General features: G+C 39.8%; 1 protein-coding gene and 1 non-coding gene across 2 annotated transcripts in view; one reads left to right on the top strand and one right to left on the bottom strand.

The window, feature by feature from the left end:
* MPP4 (membrane palmitoylated protein 4) overlaps positions 1-16,290 on the top strand; it is a 41,323-nt gene extending 25,033 nt beyond the window's left edge. Inside the window, exons 14-21 of the mRNA XM_027564414.1 lie at positions 1,353-1,367; positions 2,487-2,528; positions 3,331-3,501; positions 5,251-5,331; positions 9,364-9,457; positions 9,836-9,944; positions 11,249-11,383; positions 15,349-16,290. Coding sequence (XP_027420215.1) covers positions 1,353-1,367; positions 2,487-2,528; positions 3,331-3,501; positions 5,251-5,331; positions 9,364-9,457; positions 9,836-9,944; positions 11,249-11,383; positions 15,349-15,540 — 839 coding nt within the window. The 3' untranslated portion in view covers positions 15,541-16,290. The remainder of the gene's footprint in view (positions 1-1,352; positions 1,368-2,486; positions 2,529-3,330; positions 3,502-5,250; positions 5,332-9,363; positions 9,458-9,835; positions 9,945-11,248; positions 11,384-15,348) is intronic.
* Positions 13,124-13,227, bottom strand: LOC113881504. Its single transcript, XR_003508047.1, has one exon. It is a non-coding gene; the product is annotated as a U6 spliceosomal RNA (small nuclear RNA).
* Positions 16,291-16,523: the final 233 nt, after the last annotated feature.

Here is a 16,523-nt window from a genome sequence, read left to right as displayed (position 1 = left end):
TTTTCATTTTGTGGCATTAGAGTGGTAACATCTATATATCTGAGGTTGTTGATATTTCTCCCAGCAATCTTGATTCCAGCTTGTGATTCATCCAGCCCAGCATTTCACATGATGTACTCTGCATATAAGTTAAATAAGCAGGGTGACAATATACAGCTTTGACATACTCCTTTCCCAATTTTGAACCAGTCCATTGTTCCATGTCTGGTTCTAACTGTTGCTTCTTGACCCACATTATAGGTTTCTCAAGAGACAGGTAAGGTGATCTGGTATTCCCATCTCTTTAAGAATTTTCCACAGTTTATCCTTCAGGTGCCCCATGTCTAAAGTGGGAAAAATTATATATATAAAACATGCTTAGAACATAAGTGCATGAGGGTTAGCCAGCATTATTACAAAGAAATATAGGGGCAGTCAGCAGTTCGTTCTCTGATAGAACTACAGAGGAAAGCGTGCAGCTGCCCTTAGTTACGGTAGAGCGCTCCTTCTGGACTCCTCATGGTTGAAAGCATGAGAACTCTCAAGTACATTCTGAATCCTCCTCACTTAGGAGCTCAATTAAGGAACAATTGGCTTGAGGCTGGCATTTTTTTCTAAGATGCTCAATTCTGTTCCTTGAGCACTTAACGGGCAGTTAAGTTTCTTAAGTTTTATCCCCAACTTGTCTCTGAATGAAGTATGATGTGACCTCTTTGAATACCTCTGGATGGTATAGTCTAATTAGGAATTCAATTTACATACACACACTCTCTCTCTCTCTCCCCGCTACCAAAAACAAACAAACAAAAACAGGGATGATAGATGTTTCAAGACATCTAGAAAACAAAGAAAAGAGTATGCTCTGTGTTTAGTTACACCTATCTTCAAGGGGCCAACTGGAGGTGGAATATGTAACTGGGCCTGGGATGGGTAAGGAATGAGGATGGTGTGGCTCAAGGCTGCCAGTGCCCCTTCCACCACTTCCTCCACATCACAGGGTTGCAGGCAGATGGCCTCTGGCAGAGACAGGGAGAGAAGGCTCACATTAGTTGACTTCCTATAATTTCTCTCTTTCAATCCCCATCTGTGCCAGCCGGGTAGAGGGAAGTCTGCATGGATAGAGGGCCTTTGAGGAGAGTTGAGATAAGCAGCTTTCAGGAAGTTAGAGTCTGCTGGGCAGCAGACACAGGTCCAGTGAGTTTCTGAGTCTAGTTTGTGTGCTGTTCATCTTGCCCAGCTTACAACTCTCTCTAAGGGTAACACGAATGCCTCACTTGTGTCATTTGTTTGTTATTTGTCTTCAGTTTGCCAACTTGATCTCCTCAAAGGCTTAACTTTTTCATGTCTGTTTCTTAACTTACCAAAATATCCAGAGGAACTTTCAGAAGGTAACTATTCATTTTTATGTCCTTGGTATACCAAATAGAGCTGTTTGAGATCTTTCAAACATGCCTCAACATGAATACTTCACTGGAAGTGTTTTAAGATATGATATTTTAAGGATGAAATCAATGACGAGACATTCAATGTCATAGAAAATATATTTAAATGAACAATGAAAGTACTCTTATGACTATATCCCTAAGTAAACATTTTCTTTTAAACTTATTGCCAATTTTCAGTTAGAAAAATGTGCTTTCTTACCAGAAGATGGAGTTGATACTTGTGTGTTTTCTTTATATTTTAAAATGTGTGTTTAAACACAAAAGTTAAGAAAGATTTATGTCATTTCATTCTATGAATAAATGCTCTTTCTATATTATTTCAATGATCAGAACAGAGTTGTATAAGTGAAAAGGAATACGTTAGTAAGAAGTAATTTCAAATGACAGTTTTATAACATTTTTCCCCATAGTTTTCGATAATTTTTCTGAGACCCCAGTGGAAGCAGAGACAGAAGTTTAAAATAGCTCTAGATGTTACTACTAGGCACAGTTTTCCACTCTTTTGTCTCTCAGAGTCAGAAAGAATTTGCATCTATAAAGCAAATACTAATTTTCTACAGAATGAACCATTTTATAAGGGAAAAAATAACAACCCATTTCTAACAAAGAAATTAATTATTGGGTCTACAGAACGCCATATCTAGGAGTTAAAGCCAAAACCAGTTTGTATGTTTCTTTTTTAAAAAATCAGTTTTCCTTGGGAACATTTAAAAATGTATACCCAAATATGTGTTTTCACTATGACTCAGTATTTCTTATAATTTTAAAGAAGCCTATAATAGATTTTTGTTCCAACTATACTAGACAGAATATATGCAGTGTGTTGCTAAATTTCTGGAGCATGTCTCTATATAGTTTAGTGCATGTGATAAAATGGAAAGTGCTTGGGACAGTTTTCAATAAGCTGCCAAGGACAAATTCAGCTGTGCTGCCATCTACTGAAATAGTGTCGCTTGAAGATTTAAAGATTTATTTATTTAAAGATTTATTTCATGTACCTCTTCTAAGTAAACTTCTCTTTCTCCTTCACATATTCTGTTCCTGCCATTTGCTGTGTTCCAGACAAGGAGGAATTTGTTGGCTATGGTCAGAAGTTCTATATTGGTAGGTAATGATTAATAACAGGTGGCTCTTTGTCACTTGCTAAGTTATATTCATACCATAATGGATAAGCCTGGCTCTTCTGAAAGCTTCTTTTGCTGATGGGTGTTCTCAAACTATTTTCTCTGTTTTTGTTTTTTTTTTTTAATTAGTCAGTGGCCCCATTTTTTAATTTTAAAAGCTCCCAGATGATTCCAGTATGCAGCCAGGCCTAGGGACCAACATTCTGCTTTCCAGACCCTGCAGCCTTTCTGTTGCTTCCTATCTTCTACCTTCAGACACACATAGTCAACTCTTTCCGGGACTTCCCTGGAGGTCCCTCGGTTAAGACTCTGCCCTTCCCCTGTAGGGGGTCATGTGTTCCATCCCTGTTCCGAGAACTAACTGCTATTGCTACTGCTACTGCTAAGTCGCTTCAGTCGTGTCCGACTCTGTGCGATCCCATAGACGGCAGCCCACCAGGCTTCCCCGTCCCTAGGACCCTCCAGGCAAGGACACTGGAGTGGGTTGCCATTTCCATCTCCAATGCATGAAAGTGAAAAGTGAAAGTGAAGTCGCTCAGTCGTGTCCGACTCCTAGCGACCCCATGGACTGCAGCCCACCAGGCTCCTCCGTCCATGGGATTTTCCAGGCAAGAGTACTGGAGTGGGGTGCCATTGCCTTCTCCGAGGAGAACTAAGGTCCCACATAAAAAAATAAAATGAACTCTTTCGAATCACAGTCGCCGCCTGTTTCTCCAGGCCAGACGCAGGAAGCGAGTTCCCCTGCCCTGGATCTCACTGTCCCTCCGTTTCCACCCTGGCAGCGGGTTTCCGCCGCAGCATGCGCTTGTGCCGCCGCAGGGCCCACCGAAGCCAGCTGCGCGCCCAGGGGTGCAGCGCCAGGAGCTGCGCCGGCGCGGTGGGCGCCCCGTACGAGGAGGTGGTGAGATACCAGCGACGCCCCACGGACAAGCACCGCCTCATCGTGCTCGTGGGTATGTCCCGAGGGCAGTCTCCCCATCCCCGGCGAGGTTCCCCTGCCTTCAGTAGTCTTGCATTGGGTGTAGTAGTAAAAGTAGGACTCTGTGAGCCTGCATATTTTAAAAAAAAAGACGAAACCGTTTTTTTAATGTGTGTTTATAAATATAACGTTATTAATTATACTTTTAATGTCTACAGTTGAATGTGGTATGTCAAGGTGTATATGAATCTGTGTAACAACAAGGTGTGATATGATGAGGTCATAACTTAAGATTTTTTTTTTGTCCTGTTTCGAATTTCTTTTATTTTTATTTCTTTTTAATTTTTTTTTAAATTTTATTTTTAAACTTTACATAATTGTATTAGTTTTGCCAAATATCGAAATGAATCCGCCACAGGTATATATGTGTTCCCCATCCTGAACCCTCCTCCCTCCTCCCTCCCCATACCATCCCTCTGGGTCGTCCCAGTGCACTAGCCCCAAGCATCCAGTATCGTGCATCGAACCTGGACTGGTATCTTGTTTCAAACATGATATTTTACATGTTTCAATGCCATTCTCCCAAATCTTCCCACCCTCTCCCTCTCCCACAGAGTCCATAAGATTGTTCTATACATCAGTGCTTTTAGAAGCATGGATGAGATGTTTCCCATCCCCCCCCCACCCCCCCACCACATCATTAGTCTATATTAGGAATAAAAATGCTTAAGATCCATTTCCCTAAAAAGTGTGTAACTGTCTCCTTTAGGAGAGTTTCTAAAACACTTCTGGGCTGTATCTTTGTTGATAAAGAACAGGGCAAATATAGCGCTGGGATGACCTGCATTGTGACCCAGATGTCTACAAAGCTGGTCCCTGCCATAGGAGTTGTTCAGTCACTCAGTTGTGTCCACCTCTTTGTGACCTCATGGACTGCAGCACGCCAGGTTTCCCTGTCTTTCACCAACTCCTGGAGCTTGCTCAAACTCACGTCCATTGAATCAGTGATGCCATCCCACCATCTCTTTCTCTGTGGTCCCCTTCTCCTCCTGCCTTCAGTAGTAGTAACTTACTCTTACTGCCATCTTCTCTGTGTATTCCAGTTGTGGTGAAGGCAGGCCCCTTTGAAGCAGAACAACATACCTCACAGCCAGGACCAGCTACAGAATTTTCAGGACACAGCAAAATAAAAATCCTTTTTTTTTTTTGAATCCCTTATTCAAAAATGAAGACTATATATGTGGCAAAAGAAGAGCATCAAGCCAAGTGCAGCAGCTAAGTGTGGGCTTGTGGCTTGCACAGTTGGAAGCCAGCCCTGCCTTCACTTGCACATGGGGGTGTTGACTTCTCCACTTGTGGTCAGGGATGTGTCCCTGCATTCTATCATTGTGGAAGCCGGTTTCTGGGTTGTGCTTCATGGGAACTTCATGGGAAGAGGAAAGGCAGCGTGTCTCAAATGATCTGACACGAGGCTAGAGACTTCTCAGAGTAGCCAACATTAGGCAAAGTGTTCCGGGGTGCCACATTCCTGCAATTCCCTACTTCTTTTCTGAAAGTGGGGGTTACTCCACAGGTCATCAGGTGGAGAAGTGTGGGTTACTCCATCAGGGAAATTCCCAAGAATTTTCCAGTTATTTCAATTCATGAGAATGGAAGTTATGTTATTTTCCCTGCAAAAACATGTGCTCTCAAGTGTCTTCAGGGAAAGGATCAAAGTGATGGTTTTACCACATACCTCTGCTTATCCACTTCTAATAATTTCCATATGTGATGTTTTGTTTAGGACCTTCTGGTGTTGGAGTAAATGAACTGAGAAGACAACTTATTGAACTTAATCCTAACCGTTTTCAAAGTGCCGTGCCACGTATGTTTATCTTTCATAGTGGTTCATACTGGAGTAAGATTTTCTTTTTACAGATGCAAAAAGATTTTCAGATGTACTGATCCCAACTATGTTATACCATCTTTGTTGTAAGAATGTAAGACACAGATAGTCCTCAGCATTTCTAACTAAGCTTATTTTAATAGAGGAAATTGACTTACTAGCATGTAGCTAGCTAGCTAGGCTTTTGAAAAGTGACTCTTTTTTTCCATTGCTTAGCAATCATATGCATAACCTTTTAGGAAAACTAAATATTTAATAATAATGGCTAGCATTCATTCAATATTTACAATCCTCCTGGCAGTGTGCTTGGCTCTTTGAATGCTTTATCATATTTTTTATTTTAATATATGAACTGCTGCTGCTGCTAAGTCACTTCAGTCGTGTCTGACTCTGTGCGACCCCGTAGACGGCAGCCCACCAGGCTCCGCCGTCCCTGGAATTCTCCAGGCAAGAACACTGGAGTGGGTTGCCATTTCCTTCTCCAATGCATGAAAGTGAAAAGTGAAAGTGAAGTCGCTCAGTCTTGTCCGACTCTTTGCGACCCCATGGACTGCAGCCTACCAGGCTTCTCTGTCCATAGGATTTTCCAGACAAAAGTACTGGAGTGGGGTGCCATTGCCTTCTCCATAATATATGCACATATAATTTTAAATCAACTATACACAGGCAAGCCTGGTGTGCTGCAGTTCATGGGGTCTCAAAGAGTTGGACACAACTTAGAGACTGAACAAGAACAATAACTATTATACCATCCAAGGTGAAGGAGCATGTGGATGTGGGTGCTTCCCCTTTACCTCAGGGCAAGAGAGAAGAAGTTAGGAAAACCACTTAAAGAGCCTAATATGTGTTTTGTGCTATTTGGGAGACACAGAAGACTGGAATCAGAATTATATCTGAAATATCTAAAGCATGAGAGTTTAGAAGAGTGGCCAAAGGCTGTTTGGGCAGGTAGCTGCCATTTTAGAGTCTATCACTGCAAAAGAGTTGTGATTTTTTTTTTTTCCCCAAAGACCAGATCTGGGTGGATAATGTGGAAGAAAGTCTGCCTGGGGTTGTCTTGGTTCCTGCCCAAGAGGAAGATCAAACGTGAAGCCCCGGTTACCTGAGGGTGTGGAAGAAGTCACAAATGACTAGGTGGAATAGAGATGGATTTGAGATACCCAGTAGTGGTGGTAGAGGGGTAGGCTTTGCAAAATAGTCCACTGAATCCTCTGGGAGATTAAGAGCCAGATTTAAACATCTGCTAAGTCTAAAAGGGGAGAAGGCAATGGCACCCTACTCCAGTACTCTTGCCTGGAAAATCCCACGGGCAGAGGAGCCTGGTAGGCTGCAGTCCATGGGGTCGCAAAGAGTCGGACAAGACTGAGCGACTTCACTTTCACTTTTCACTTTCATGCATTGGAGAAGGAAATGGCAACCCACTCCGGTGTTCTTGCCTGGAGAATCCCAGGGACGGGGGAGCCTGGTGGGCTGCCGTCTATGGGGTCACACAGAGTCGGACACGACTGAAGTGACTTAGCAGCAGCAGCAGCAGCAAGTCTAAAAAGAGCCATGAGAAGCCAGCATCAGCATCAATTAAATAAGAGTTTTCCTGCCCTGCTTGTTCCTCCTCTCTCTCTGCACTTAGGCTTGGAGAGTTATAAAACTGGAGGAGGAGCAGCAGGAATGCAATGAAAGGGAAGAGAAGAGAATCAAGCTCCCTTTCCTGATTTCTGACTTCTCTGATGTCAGGCTTCCCTTGGTGTAGCAAGTCTGAGCCAGCTGTGGGGAGAAGAAGCCTGAAATATAAATAAAGTTCATAATTTTGAGTATTACATGGAAACAGAGTTTTAATTATTGAGACGGAGTTTCAGGCATAAATAATATTGAACCTTTCTTAAAAAACAAACAAACAAACAAATCTAAGAGTAATCAGACGAATTTGAGAATTCTATCCAGGGCCAAACAAATGAACTTGTTTTATGATCACATCCTATAAGTTGTGCTTTCCAAGTACTGTTTACCTATGTAAGAATGGGCACTACAAAGCAAAAACTAATAAAGAAATCACCACTTACAATAACCTGGATAAAAATAAAATGCCCACAAAATGTAGAATTGTATGTTGTCTGGATAACCATCATTCAAAATGGGAATATGTTGCCCATACTTTGCTCTTTAAATTGAGTGAACAGTTTTAAGCTCAGAATGAACGCCTCAAGTTATGCACCAATTCACAGACCTTAGCCTACCATATATAACATAGTAGGATAGAAGCCAAGGAGAAGGGCTGATCTTAGGCTGATAGTAATATAATTTTCTATCACCTGAGAACTAGATTTTTTTCAGTACAAAGGTATAGGAGGGTAGCATAACTGTAGGAACTCTGAGGATCTAAAGAGAGGCTTGAATAAAGAAAAAAATTTTGGTTTTTGAACTTCTTGAAATGTTCAGTTAATTCAGTTCAGTCGCTCAGTCATGTCCGACTCTTTGCAACCCAATGGACTGCAGCACGCCAGGCCTCCTTGTCCATTGCCAACTCCCAGACTTTACTCAAATTGACATCCATTGAGTCGGTGATGCCATCCAACCATCTCATCCTGTTGTCCCCTTCTCTTCCTGCCTTCAATCTTTCCCAGAATCAGGGTCTTTTCAAATGAGTCAGTTCTTCGCATCAAGTGGCCAAAGTATTGTATCTTGAAACGTTGGGAACTCCTTTTATCATTTAGGGTCTATTTCAAGTTCCTTTTTGGTTATTTCCATGTGTTGGTATCATCAGATGTTGATCTATTTCATCTTTAAACTTTATCAAATGTAAATACAAATTTTTTATGAATAAGGAGAATTTATTGTAATGCAGGTTAGGGAACCAGCAGCTTTATAGTTTATACAGGTCACAGAGCTGGAACCATGTCTTATTCATCTTTGTGTTCTAAGAAATTAACATGATAGCTGGAATATAGGCACTCAGTATATGCTAGTTGAATAAATGGGTAAGCAGACAAGAATCACTTTTAGGTAGTCAGTGAACTCCTTGTTCTATACTAGGTACTATTTAGGTTGAAGATCTATGAACAAAGTGGTTGTATCAAAGAATCAGATTGAATCTAGACTCTACCAATCTTTTCTTTCTGGAGATCCCTAAAACTGATCACCAGCTTACTTGGATGTTAATGCATCTGAGCAAGACTACAGAGTGTCAGGGGCTTTATTTCAAATCTGACAGAATCTGCTGTGGTAGAAGAGATTAGTTTGGGAGTCAGGACACCTAGGTGCTTGTTTACAACTTTGTTTTTCATTAATTTTATTCACATGAGCAAGTTAGTTACTCTCTAAAATCTTTAGTTACTTATCAGTAAACTACAAATAACAGCATTTCACCTAGCTAGGAATATGAAGGATGAAATGAGATCTTGGGAGATGCATTATCTAAACATAAGATATTGCTGGTTTTGCTACCTGAGGGCCTTTAGGCACCTTGTGTGTGCGTGCTCAGTCACTAAGTCATGTCTGACTCTTTGTGACCCCATGGACAATAGCCCACCAGGCTTTTCTGTCCATGGGATATTCCAGTTAAGAATACTGGAGTAGGTTGACATTTCCTCTTCCAGGGGATCTTCCCAACTCAGGGACTGAGCCCATGTCTCCTGTGTCTCCTGCATTGCAGGTGGATTCTTTACCATTGAGCCACCTGGGAAGCCCTTAGGCACCATAGGGCTCACATATAACTTACCACTTCCTGTCCTGAAGTAACAGCAAGAGTTCCTTTAGAGCCTCTTTATCTTGGTTTAAATACGATACATTCTGGTCTAGTCTACACCACAAACACTTAACAAAGGCTTATGATTAGCTCATTTTGATATGGGAACTTCTACTTTCTTATCACCAATCAGGCTCCCTTTTTTGTTCTAGCATTTGATCTATCTGCTTATGTATTAATTATTTTGATCATCTTTATCCAAATGTATATGGGTAATAAGTCCAAACATTTTGTAGATTCTAAAGTCTTTTAAAAATTCCCTATTTTGACAGATACTACTCGTTCCAAAAAGAGTTATGAAATGGATGGTCGTGAGTATCACTATGTGTCAAAGGAAACATTTGAAAGCCTCATGTACAGTCACAGGTAAGCTAGACATTCAGAATCTGATTCTCCCCTCTCATTGTTTTATACTTAAAATAGATCTCTTATTTTCATGCTTTGTCCAAAACTTCTGGGATACATTTTTTTTATTCTGAAAAATTAAGAAAATGTATACTGATTTACTAGTACACTAACTCATTGAGTTTGGAGAAGGAGCTGAACTGAGTTGCAAATTTCAGAGAATTTGGAGTACTTAAGTCTTAGATCTCCTAATATGTATTTTTCCTGTTGAATATCCACTAATTCATTTATCAAGATCCACATATTTTACTCTCTTCTGTTGGAATTTATCTCTATGTTATTGCTAATAATATTTTACCTGTACAAACAGTTCTTGTTTTCTTTATCTCACCCTTGCAGAATGCTCGAGTATGGTGAGTACAAAGGCCACTTGTATGGCACCAGTGTGGATGCGGTTCAAGCAGTCCTTGATGATGGAAAGATCTGTGTTATGGACCTAGAGCCTCAGGTGGGTCTATGGTGGAATATTTCCCATCTCCCCAAAGTAATGAATGCATGTCATCCATTTTTTGCACATGCTTTAAGCTGTAGTTGAGCCACTTTATTCTGTTAGGATAAGACTACTTCCCATATATAAGGACCAGGATGTTACTTGAAAAATCAATTGTCATTATTTTGTCCTTTTAGTTGGAGGGAAAAAAAATCTAGTTTCTCAGACCTGTCCCCCACCCCCCCCAAAAAAAAAACCAACAGCAACAACAGAAAATAAAATAAAAAATTTAAAAAAACAAAAAAACAAAGCGAAAAGCCCCCAGAAATGAGCAGACAGCCATAAAGAAAACTGAGGATCTTTAAAAAAAAAAAACAACTGAGAATCTTGCTTTGCCTTTGGTTACAAAGGCATCAAGGTAACTTCTTGTGGAGGGAATAAAATGTTGCTTTATGCAAGGAGATGAGGTTCCCATGTTATCATATCAATAGCTGTCTCCCTGAGACCATGTGTGGAATAGAGCAGGAGTGAGTGAGTTAAAGTGAGATACAGAACATACAATGTGTTGTCGAAATTTTTATAAACCTTGTGTTTATGTTTTCTGTCAGTTCAGTTCAGTTCAGTTGCTCAGTCGTGTCCGACTCTGCAACCCCATGAATCGCAGCACGCCAGGCCTCCCTGTCCATCACCAACTCCATGTTTTCTGTAGTCATGTAAAAATATTACCTTGTATGCTAATCAGAGGACGAGAGAGTTGTTCTCGCTTGGGCTGAAGCTGTGGTCAGCACGAAGATGTCAGGGGAAAGAGAAGTGAGGGAGCTGACTGGCCTTGGGAGTCTGTCTTTGTCTTTTGCCCGTGAGATCAGGTGTAGAATCCTATTCTCAGGTTTCAATAACGGTGTCATGGCTAGTAAGAGGAAGAGCCAGGATTTCAACTTAATTTTGATTCCAGAACTCCATCTCTTAATTATTAAAATGTTTTTTAGAGTTGAGGACTTGGGAGCACATGAGAATATACTCTGGCTAAAAATAACTGCTAATTTCTGGTCTTAGAAATTTTGAGAACATTCATGTTGACTCTAGAAAATTAGGACTTATGTTTTTAGATCCTCAATTTAATATTCTCTTGAGATATTTCAGCTACTAGGGCTTCTTTTTTTCTCATTTTCTTTTTCATTATTGTTTTCCCCAAACTTTACTTCTTATTTTGTAGAGCTGATTAACAATGTTGTGGTAGTTTCAGATGGACAACGAAGGCACTCAGCCATACATATACATGTAAGGACTTCTGTTTTAAATGTGCATTTAATTTTTCTGTGTAGGGTATTCAAGTGGCTCGAACCCAAGAACTGAAGCCCTATGTCATATTTATAAAGCCATCTAACATGAGTTGTATGAAACGATCTCGGAAAAATGCCAAGATTATTACAGACTACTTTGTGGACATGAAGTTCAAGGTAAGATACAGAGGAGATAGATGAGTATATTGTTTTTTTTCCCCAGTCAAAAAAATTACTGTATTATTCCACAGTATCCCTATGTTAAGGAATGTAATTTTTGTTTCTAATGATTACTACCCTTATGAATTATCCTTATTGAATATCATTTATAGATATTAAAATAAAGTTTAATAACTACTCTTATTTTTCTTCTCTTTTTGGGTCTAGCTTTAAAAGGCCCTCAAGTCACAATTTGCAAAACCACACAGAAATTGCGTGTGTGTACTTAAAATGGATTATTTATTTTGCAAAATATTTGAATTTACTTTAAAATACATACAGATGGCTAACACATGAAAAGATGGTCAACATTACTCATTATCAGAGAAATGCAAATCAAAACCACAATGAGGTACCATTTCACGCCAGTCAGAATGGCTGCTATCCAAAAGTCTACAAGCAATAAATGCTGGAGAGGGTGTGGAGAAAAGGGAACCCTCTTACACTGTTGGTGGGAATGCAAACTAGTACAGCCACTATGGAGAACAGTGAGGACAGTGTGGAACAGTTTTCCTTAAAAAACTGGAAATAGAACTGCCATATGACCCAGCAATACCACTGCTGGGCATACACACCTAGGAAACCAGAATTGAGACACATGTATCCCAGTGTTCATCGCAGCACTGTTTATAATAGCCAGGACATGGAAGCAACCTAGATGTCCATCAGCAGATGAATGGATAAGAAAGCTGTGGTACATATACACAATGGAGTATTACTCAGCCATTAAAAAGAATACATTTGAATCAGTTCTAATGAGGTGGATGAAACTGGAGCCTATTATACAGAGTGAAGTAAGCCAGAAAGAAAAACACCAATACAGTATACTAATGCATATATATGGAATTTAGAAAGATGGTAACGATAACCCTATATAAGAGACAGCAAAAGAGACACAGATGTATAGAACAGTCTTTTGGACTCTATGGGAGAGGGCAAGCGTGGGATGATTTGGGAGAATGGCATTGACACATATATGTTATCATATGTGAAATGGATCACCAGTCCAGGTTTGATGCATGAGACAGGGTGCTTGGGGGTGGTGCACTGGGATGACCCTGAGGGATGGGACGGGGAGGGAGGTGGGAGAGGGGTTCAGGATGGGGAACACATGTACCTCTGTGGTGGATTCATGTCAATGTATGGCAAAACCACTTCAATATAGTAAAGTAACTAGCCTCCGATTAAAATAAATAAATTTATATTAAAAAAAAGTAAACCTGAAAAAAATAAAATACTCTAATCGATTATATCATCTATTACATGAGATCTCTTTATAAATATATTAAAATATAAAAGATGTTTATTAATAATTATAGTAATAATAGAGGGGCCAGGCCAGGTGGGATTAATCAGTGATTTTTCCATAAATATATGTATATTTTTAATTAAATATACTTTAAATATTTTGAGTCATAACATACATTCAGTAAGGTGTATAAATCTTAAGTGTACAGTTCAAAGAATTTTTTATAGTGTGTATACACCCAGGTAACCATCATCTAGATCAAGACATTATATCCACTTGTGTGTGCATGCACACGCGTGCATGTGTGTGTGTATGTGGTGGGGTAAAAAGTATATAACATAAAACAAGACTTACCGTCTTACCCATTTTAAGTGTACAGTTAAGTAATGTTAATTCTGTTCATATTGTGAAGCAGATCTCCAGAACTTTTTAATCTTGTAAAACAAAATAAATATATGGATTACTTCATGAATTTGCATGTCATCCTTGAGTAGGGGCCATGCTAATCTCTACATCATTCCAATGTTAGTATATGTGTTGCTGAAGTGGGCATGAGGTATCTTTGTATTATCCTTTACCTCTCGTTATTTTTATCTTCGTTATTTTTTCAAAGGCTACTATATGGAAGTTTGATTCTCCAGTTTGCATTTCAAACAGTGGAGTCTATGGATATATTCTCTGAGTCTTAATTAAATTCTGTTCTCAGTTTTATGGCAATCTGAAAAGTTAACAAAATTGTTTCTAGGTCTTGTGTATGGTCACCTTGTAAAGGAGTACTGCCACAAGATCTCAGTGCCCATATTTATATTTGTATTTGTGACAAGTTGTACTAATTATTGTAGACAAATAAGAAAATAATAGCAATGAATTTAATGTATTATCGCCAAGTGAAGGCCAAATGATCTTGACTAAATGAAGTTTTCACAGCAGTAGAAATGCTCAAAATTCTCCAAGCCAGGCTTCAGCAATATGTGAACCGTGAACTTCCTGATGTTCAAGCTGGTTTTAGAAAAGGCAGAGGAACCAGAGATCAAATTGCCAACATCCACTGGATCATAGAAAAAGCAAGAGAGTTCCAGAAAAACATCTATTTCTGCTTTCTTGACTATGCCAAAGCCTTTGACTGTGGGGATCACAATAAACTGTGGACAATTCTGAAAGAGATGGGAATACTAGACCACCTGATCTGCCTCTTGAGAAATTTGTATGCAGGTCAGGAAGCAACAGTTAGAATTGGACATGGAACAACAGACTGGTTCCAAATAGGAAAAGGAGTTCGTCAAGGCTGTATATTGTCACCCTGTTTATTTAACTTATATGCAGAGTACATCATGAGAAACGCTGGACTGGAAGAAACACAAACTGGAATCAAGATTGCCAGAAGAAATATCAATAACCTCAGATATGCAGATGACACCACCCTTATGGCAGAAAGTGAAGTGGAACTAAAAAGCCTCTTGCTGAAAGTGAAAGTGGAGAGTGAAAAAGTTGGCTTAAAGCTCAACATTCAGAAAACTAAGATCATGGCATCCGGTCCCACCACTTCATGGGAAATAGATGGGGAAACAGTGGAAACAGTGTCAGACTTTATTTTTCTGGGCTCCAAAATCACTACAGATGGTGACTGCAGCCATGAAATTAAAAGACGCTCGCTCCTTGGAAGGAAAGTTATGTCCAACCTAGATAGCATATTCAAAAGCAGTGACATTACTTTGCCAACAAAGGTTCGTCTAGTCAAGGTTATGGTTTTTCCTGTGGTCATGTATGGATGTGAGAGTTGGACTGTGAAGAAGGCTGAGCGCTGAAGAATTGATGCTTTTGAACTGTGGTGTTGGAGAAGACTCTTGAGAGTCCCTTGGACTGCAAGGAGATCCAACCAGTCCATTCTGAAGGAGATCAGCCCTGGGATTTCTTTGGAAGGAATGATGCTAAAGTGGAAACTCCGGTACTTTGGCCACCTCATGTGAAGGGTTGACTCATTGGAAAAGACTGTGATGCTGGGAGGGATTGGGGGCAGGAGGAGAAGGGGACGACAGAGGATGAAATGGCTGGACGGCATCACTGACTCGATGGACGTGAGTCTGAGTGAACTCCAGGAGTTGGTGATGGACAGGGAGGCCTGGCGTGGTGCGATTCATGGGGTCGCAGAGTCAGACATGACTGAATGACTGATCTGATCTGATCTGATAAGTGAAGTCAGTCATCATGAAGAGTAATTTAGAAATGCCTCATTTGAAGACCCATGTCATAGCATCATGTTCAAAGTGGCCATTTGTGTCTACAAAATAATGTCATTCTTATCAGATTAATGTTCATTTGAAATTTATGTTTAATTTTTATTTATATTTAACTGATAAAATTTCTTTGGTTTTATGTTGTATGGGGTTTGAGAACTCCAAGTGTTTAGATAATAGAATAAGATAATTTAAGTCCAAATAGGAAGTTGAGAGGATTGGTTGTCTACAAACTATTAACTCAACTTTATGAAAACTTGATCTGGGAAAAATTAAGTAAGACTAAACACAAAAACATAAGTTTTGTGGTTTAGAGTGGAGAACATTTACATGACCTGTTTTTATAAACAGATACAGTTCTGAGTATAACAACATAACTGCCTATTATTTCTATTCATCTCATTAAGTTTGCTATTTGTATTTTTCTATTTTTCCTAAAGGATGAAGATCTACAAGAGATGGAGGATTTAGCCCAAAAAATGGAGACTCAGTTTGGCCAGTTTTTTGACCATGTGATTGTGAATGACAACTTGGAAGAGGCATGTGCCCAGTTGCTGTCTGCAGTTCAGAAGGCTCAGGAGGAGTCTCAGTGGGTACCAGCAACATGGGTTTCCTCTGATACAAAATCTTAAAGAGGCCTTCTGCTTAATACTGGAGTTTTAACAATGTTCACCTGTTCACTAGTGCTGGAAAAACAGCTATAATCTAAAACATCAGTGTCATATTTGCTCTATTATAATATGTGCAGCTGCAAAAGTGCTGCAGTTTGTTCATCTTATGTGAAAGAAATTTGTGTGGTTATGTAGAGTTATCTGTTTGGATTTCAGGGGGAAAAAATGTTTTCCTTTACCTTATATGCAGCAGTTGGTAGAGAACAATGTTAAGTCACAGAGTATGAGGACCTTTCATAGATTTCACGTGGCCTTTGTGTGATTCAGATAAAAAAGAGCTTTCCTAAATAAAATACGTTGTATTTAATTTCAGAAACTGTATTTTACCTTATGAAACTTGTTTTATAAACATGGATTTTTCAAAAAGTATGCAGTTTACCTGCAAGAAGGAAGGATTAATATACAAATCACCTCTAACACCAAAACTTACAGAAACAGCACTGCTCTCATTTTACACATTAAGCTACAAAGAAAAATTCTTCTTCTGATCAGGGCTGTAGCAATCATTAATTTTCCTAAAAGCCAGTATCTACATTTATGCCTAAATTAGGAAAGAGCAATGAAGAAAACAAGGGGATGAGGATGTTATTCCACGAACTCGGAGACTTCCAGTCGCTCTTCCTGCCCTTATATATGTTCACCTTCTGGATCTCTCCCTTGATGTTCAGTCACTCAGTCATGTGGACCCCATGGACAGCAGCCAGGTTCCCCTGTCCTTCACTATCTCCTGGAATTTCCTCAAACTCTTGTCCACTGAGTCGGTGATGCCATCCAACCATTATATCCTCTGTCGCCCCCTTCTGCCCTCAGTCTTTCCCAGGGTCTTTTCCAATGAGTCTGCTCTTGTCATAAGGTGGCCAAAGTATTGGAGCTTCCACTTCAGCATCAGTCCTTTCAATGAACTGATTTACTTTAGGACTGACTGGTTTGATCTTCTTGAAGTC

This window comes from Bos indicus x Bos taurus, chromosome 2 (genome assembly GCF_003369695.1).
Source record: "Bos indicus x Bos taurus breed Angus x Brahman F1 hybrid chromosome 2, Bos_hybrid_MaternalHap_v2.0, whole genome shotgun sequence".
NCBI lineage: Eukaryota > Metazoa > Chordata > Mammalia > Artiodactyla > Bovidae > Bos > Bos indicus x Bos taurus.
Note: the sequence above shows the minus strand (reverse complement) of the source record. Positions and strands in the feature narration are given on the sequence as shown.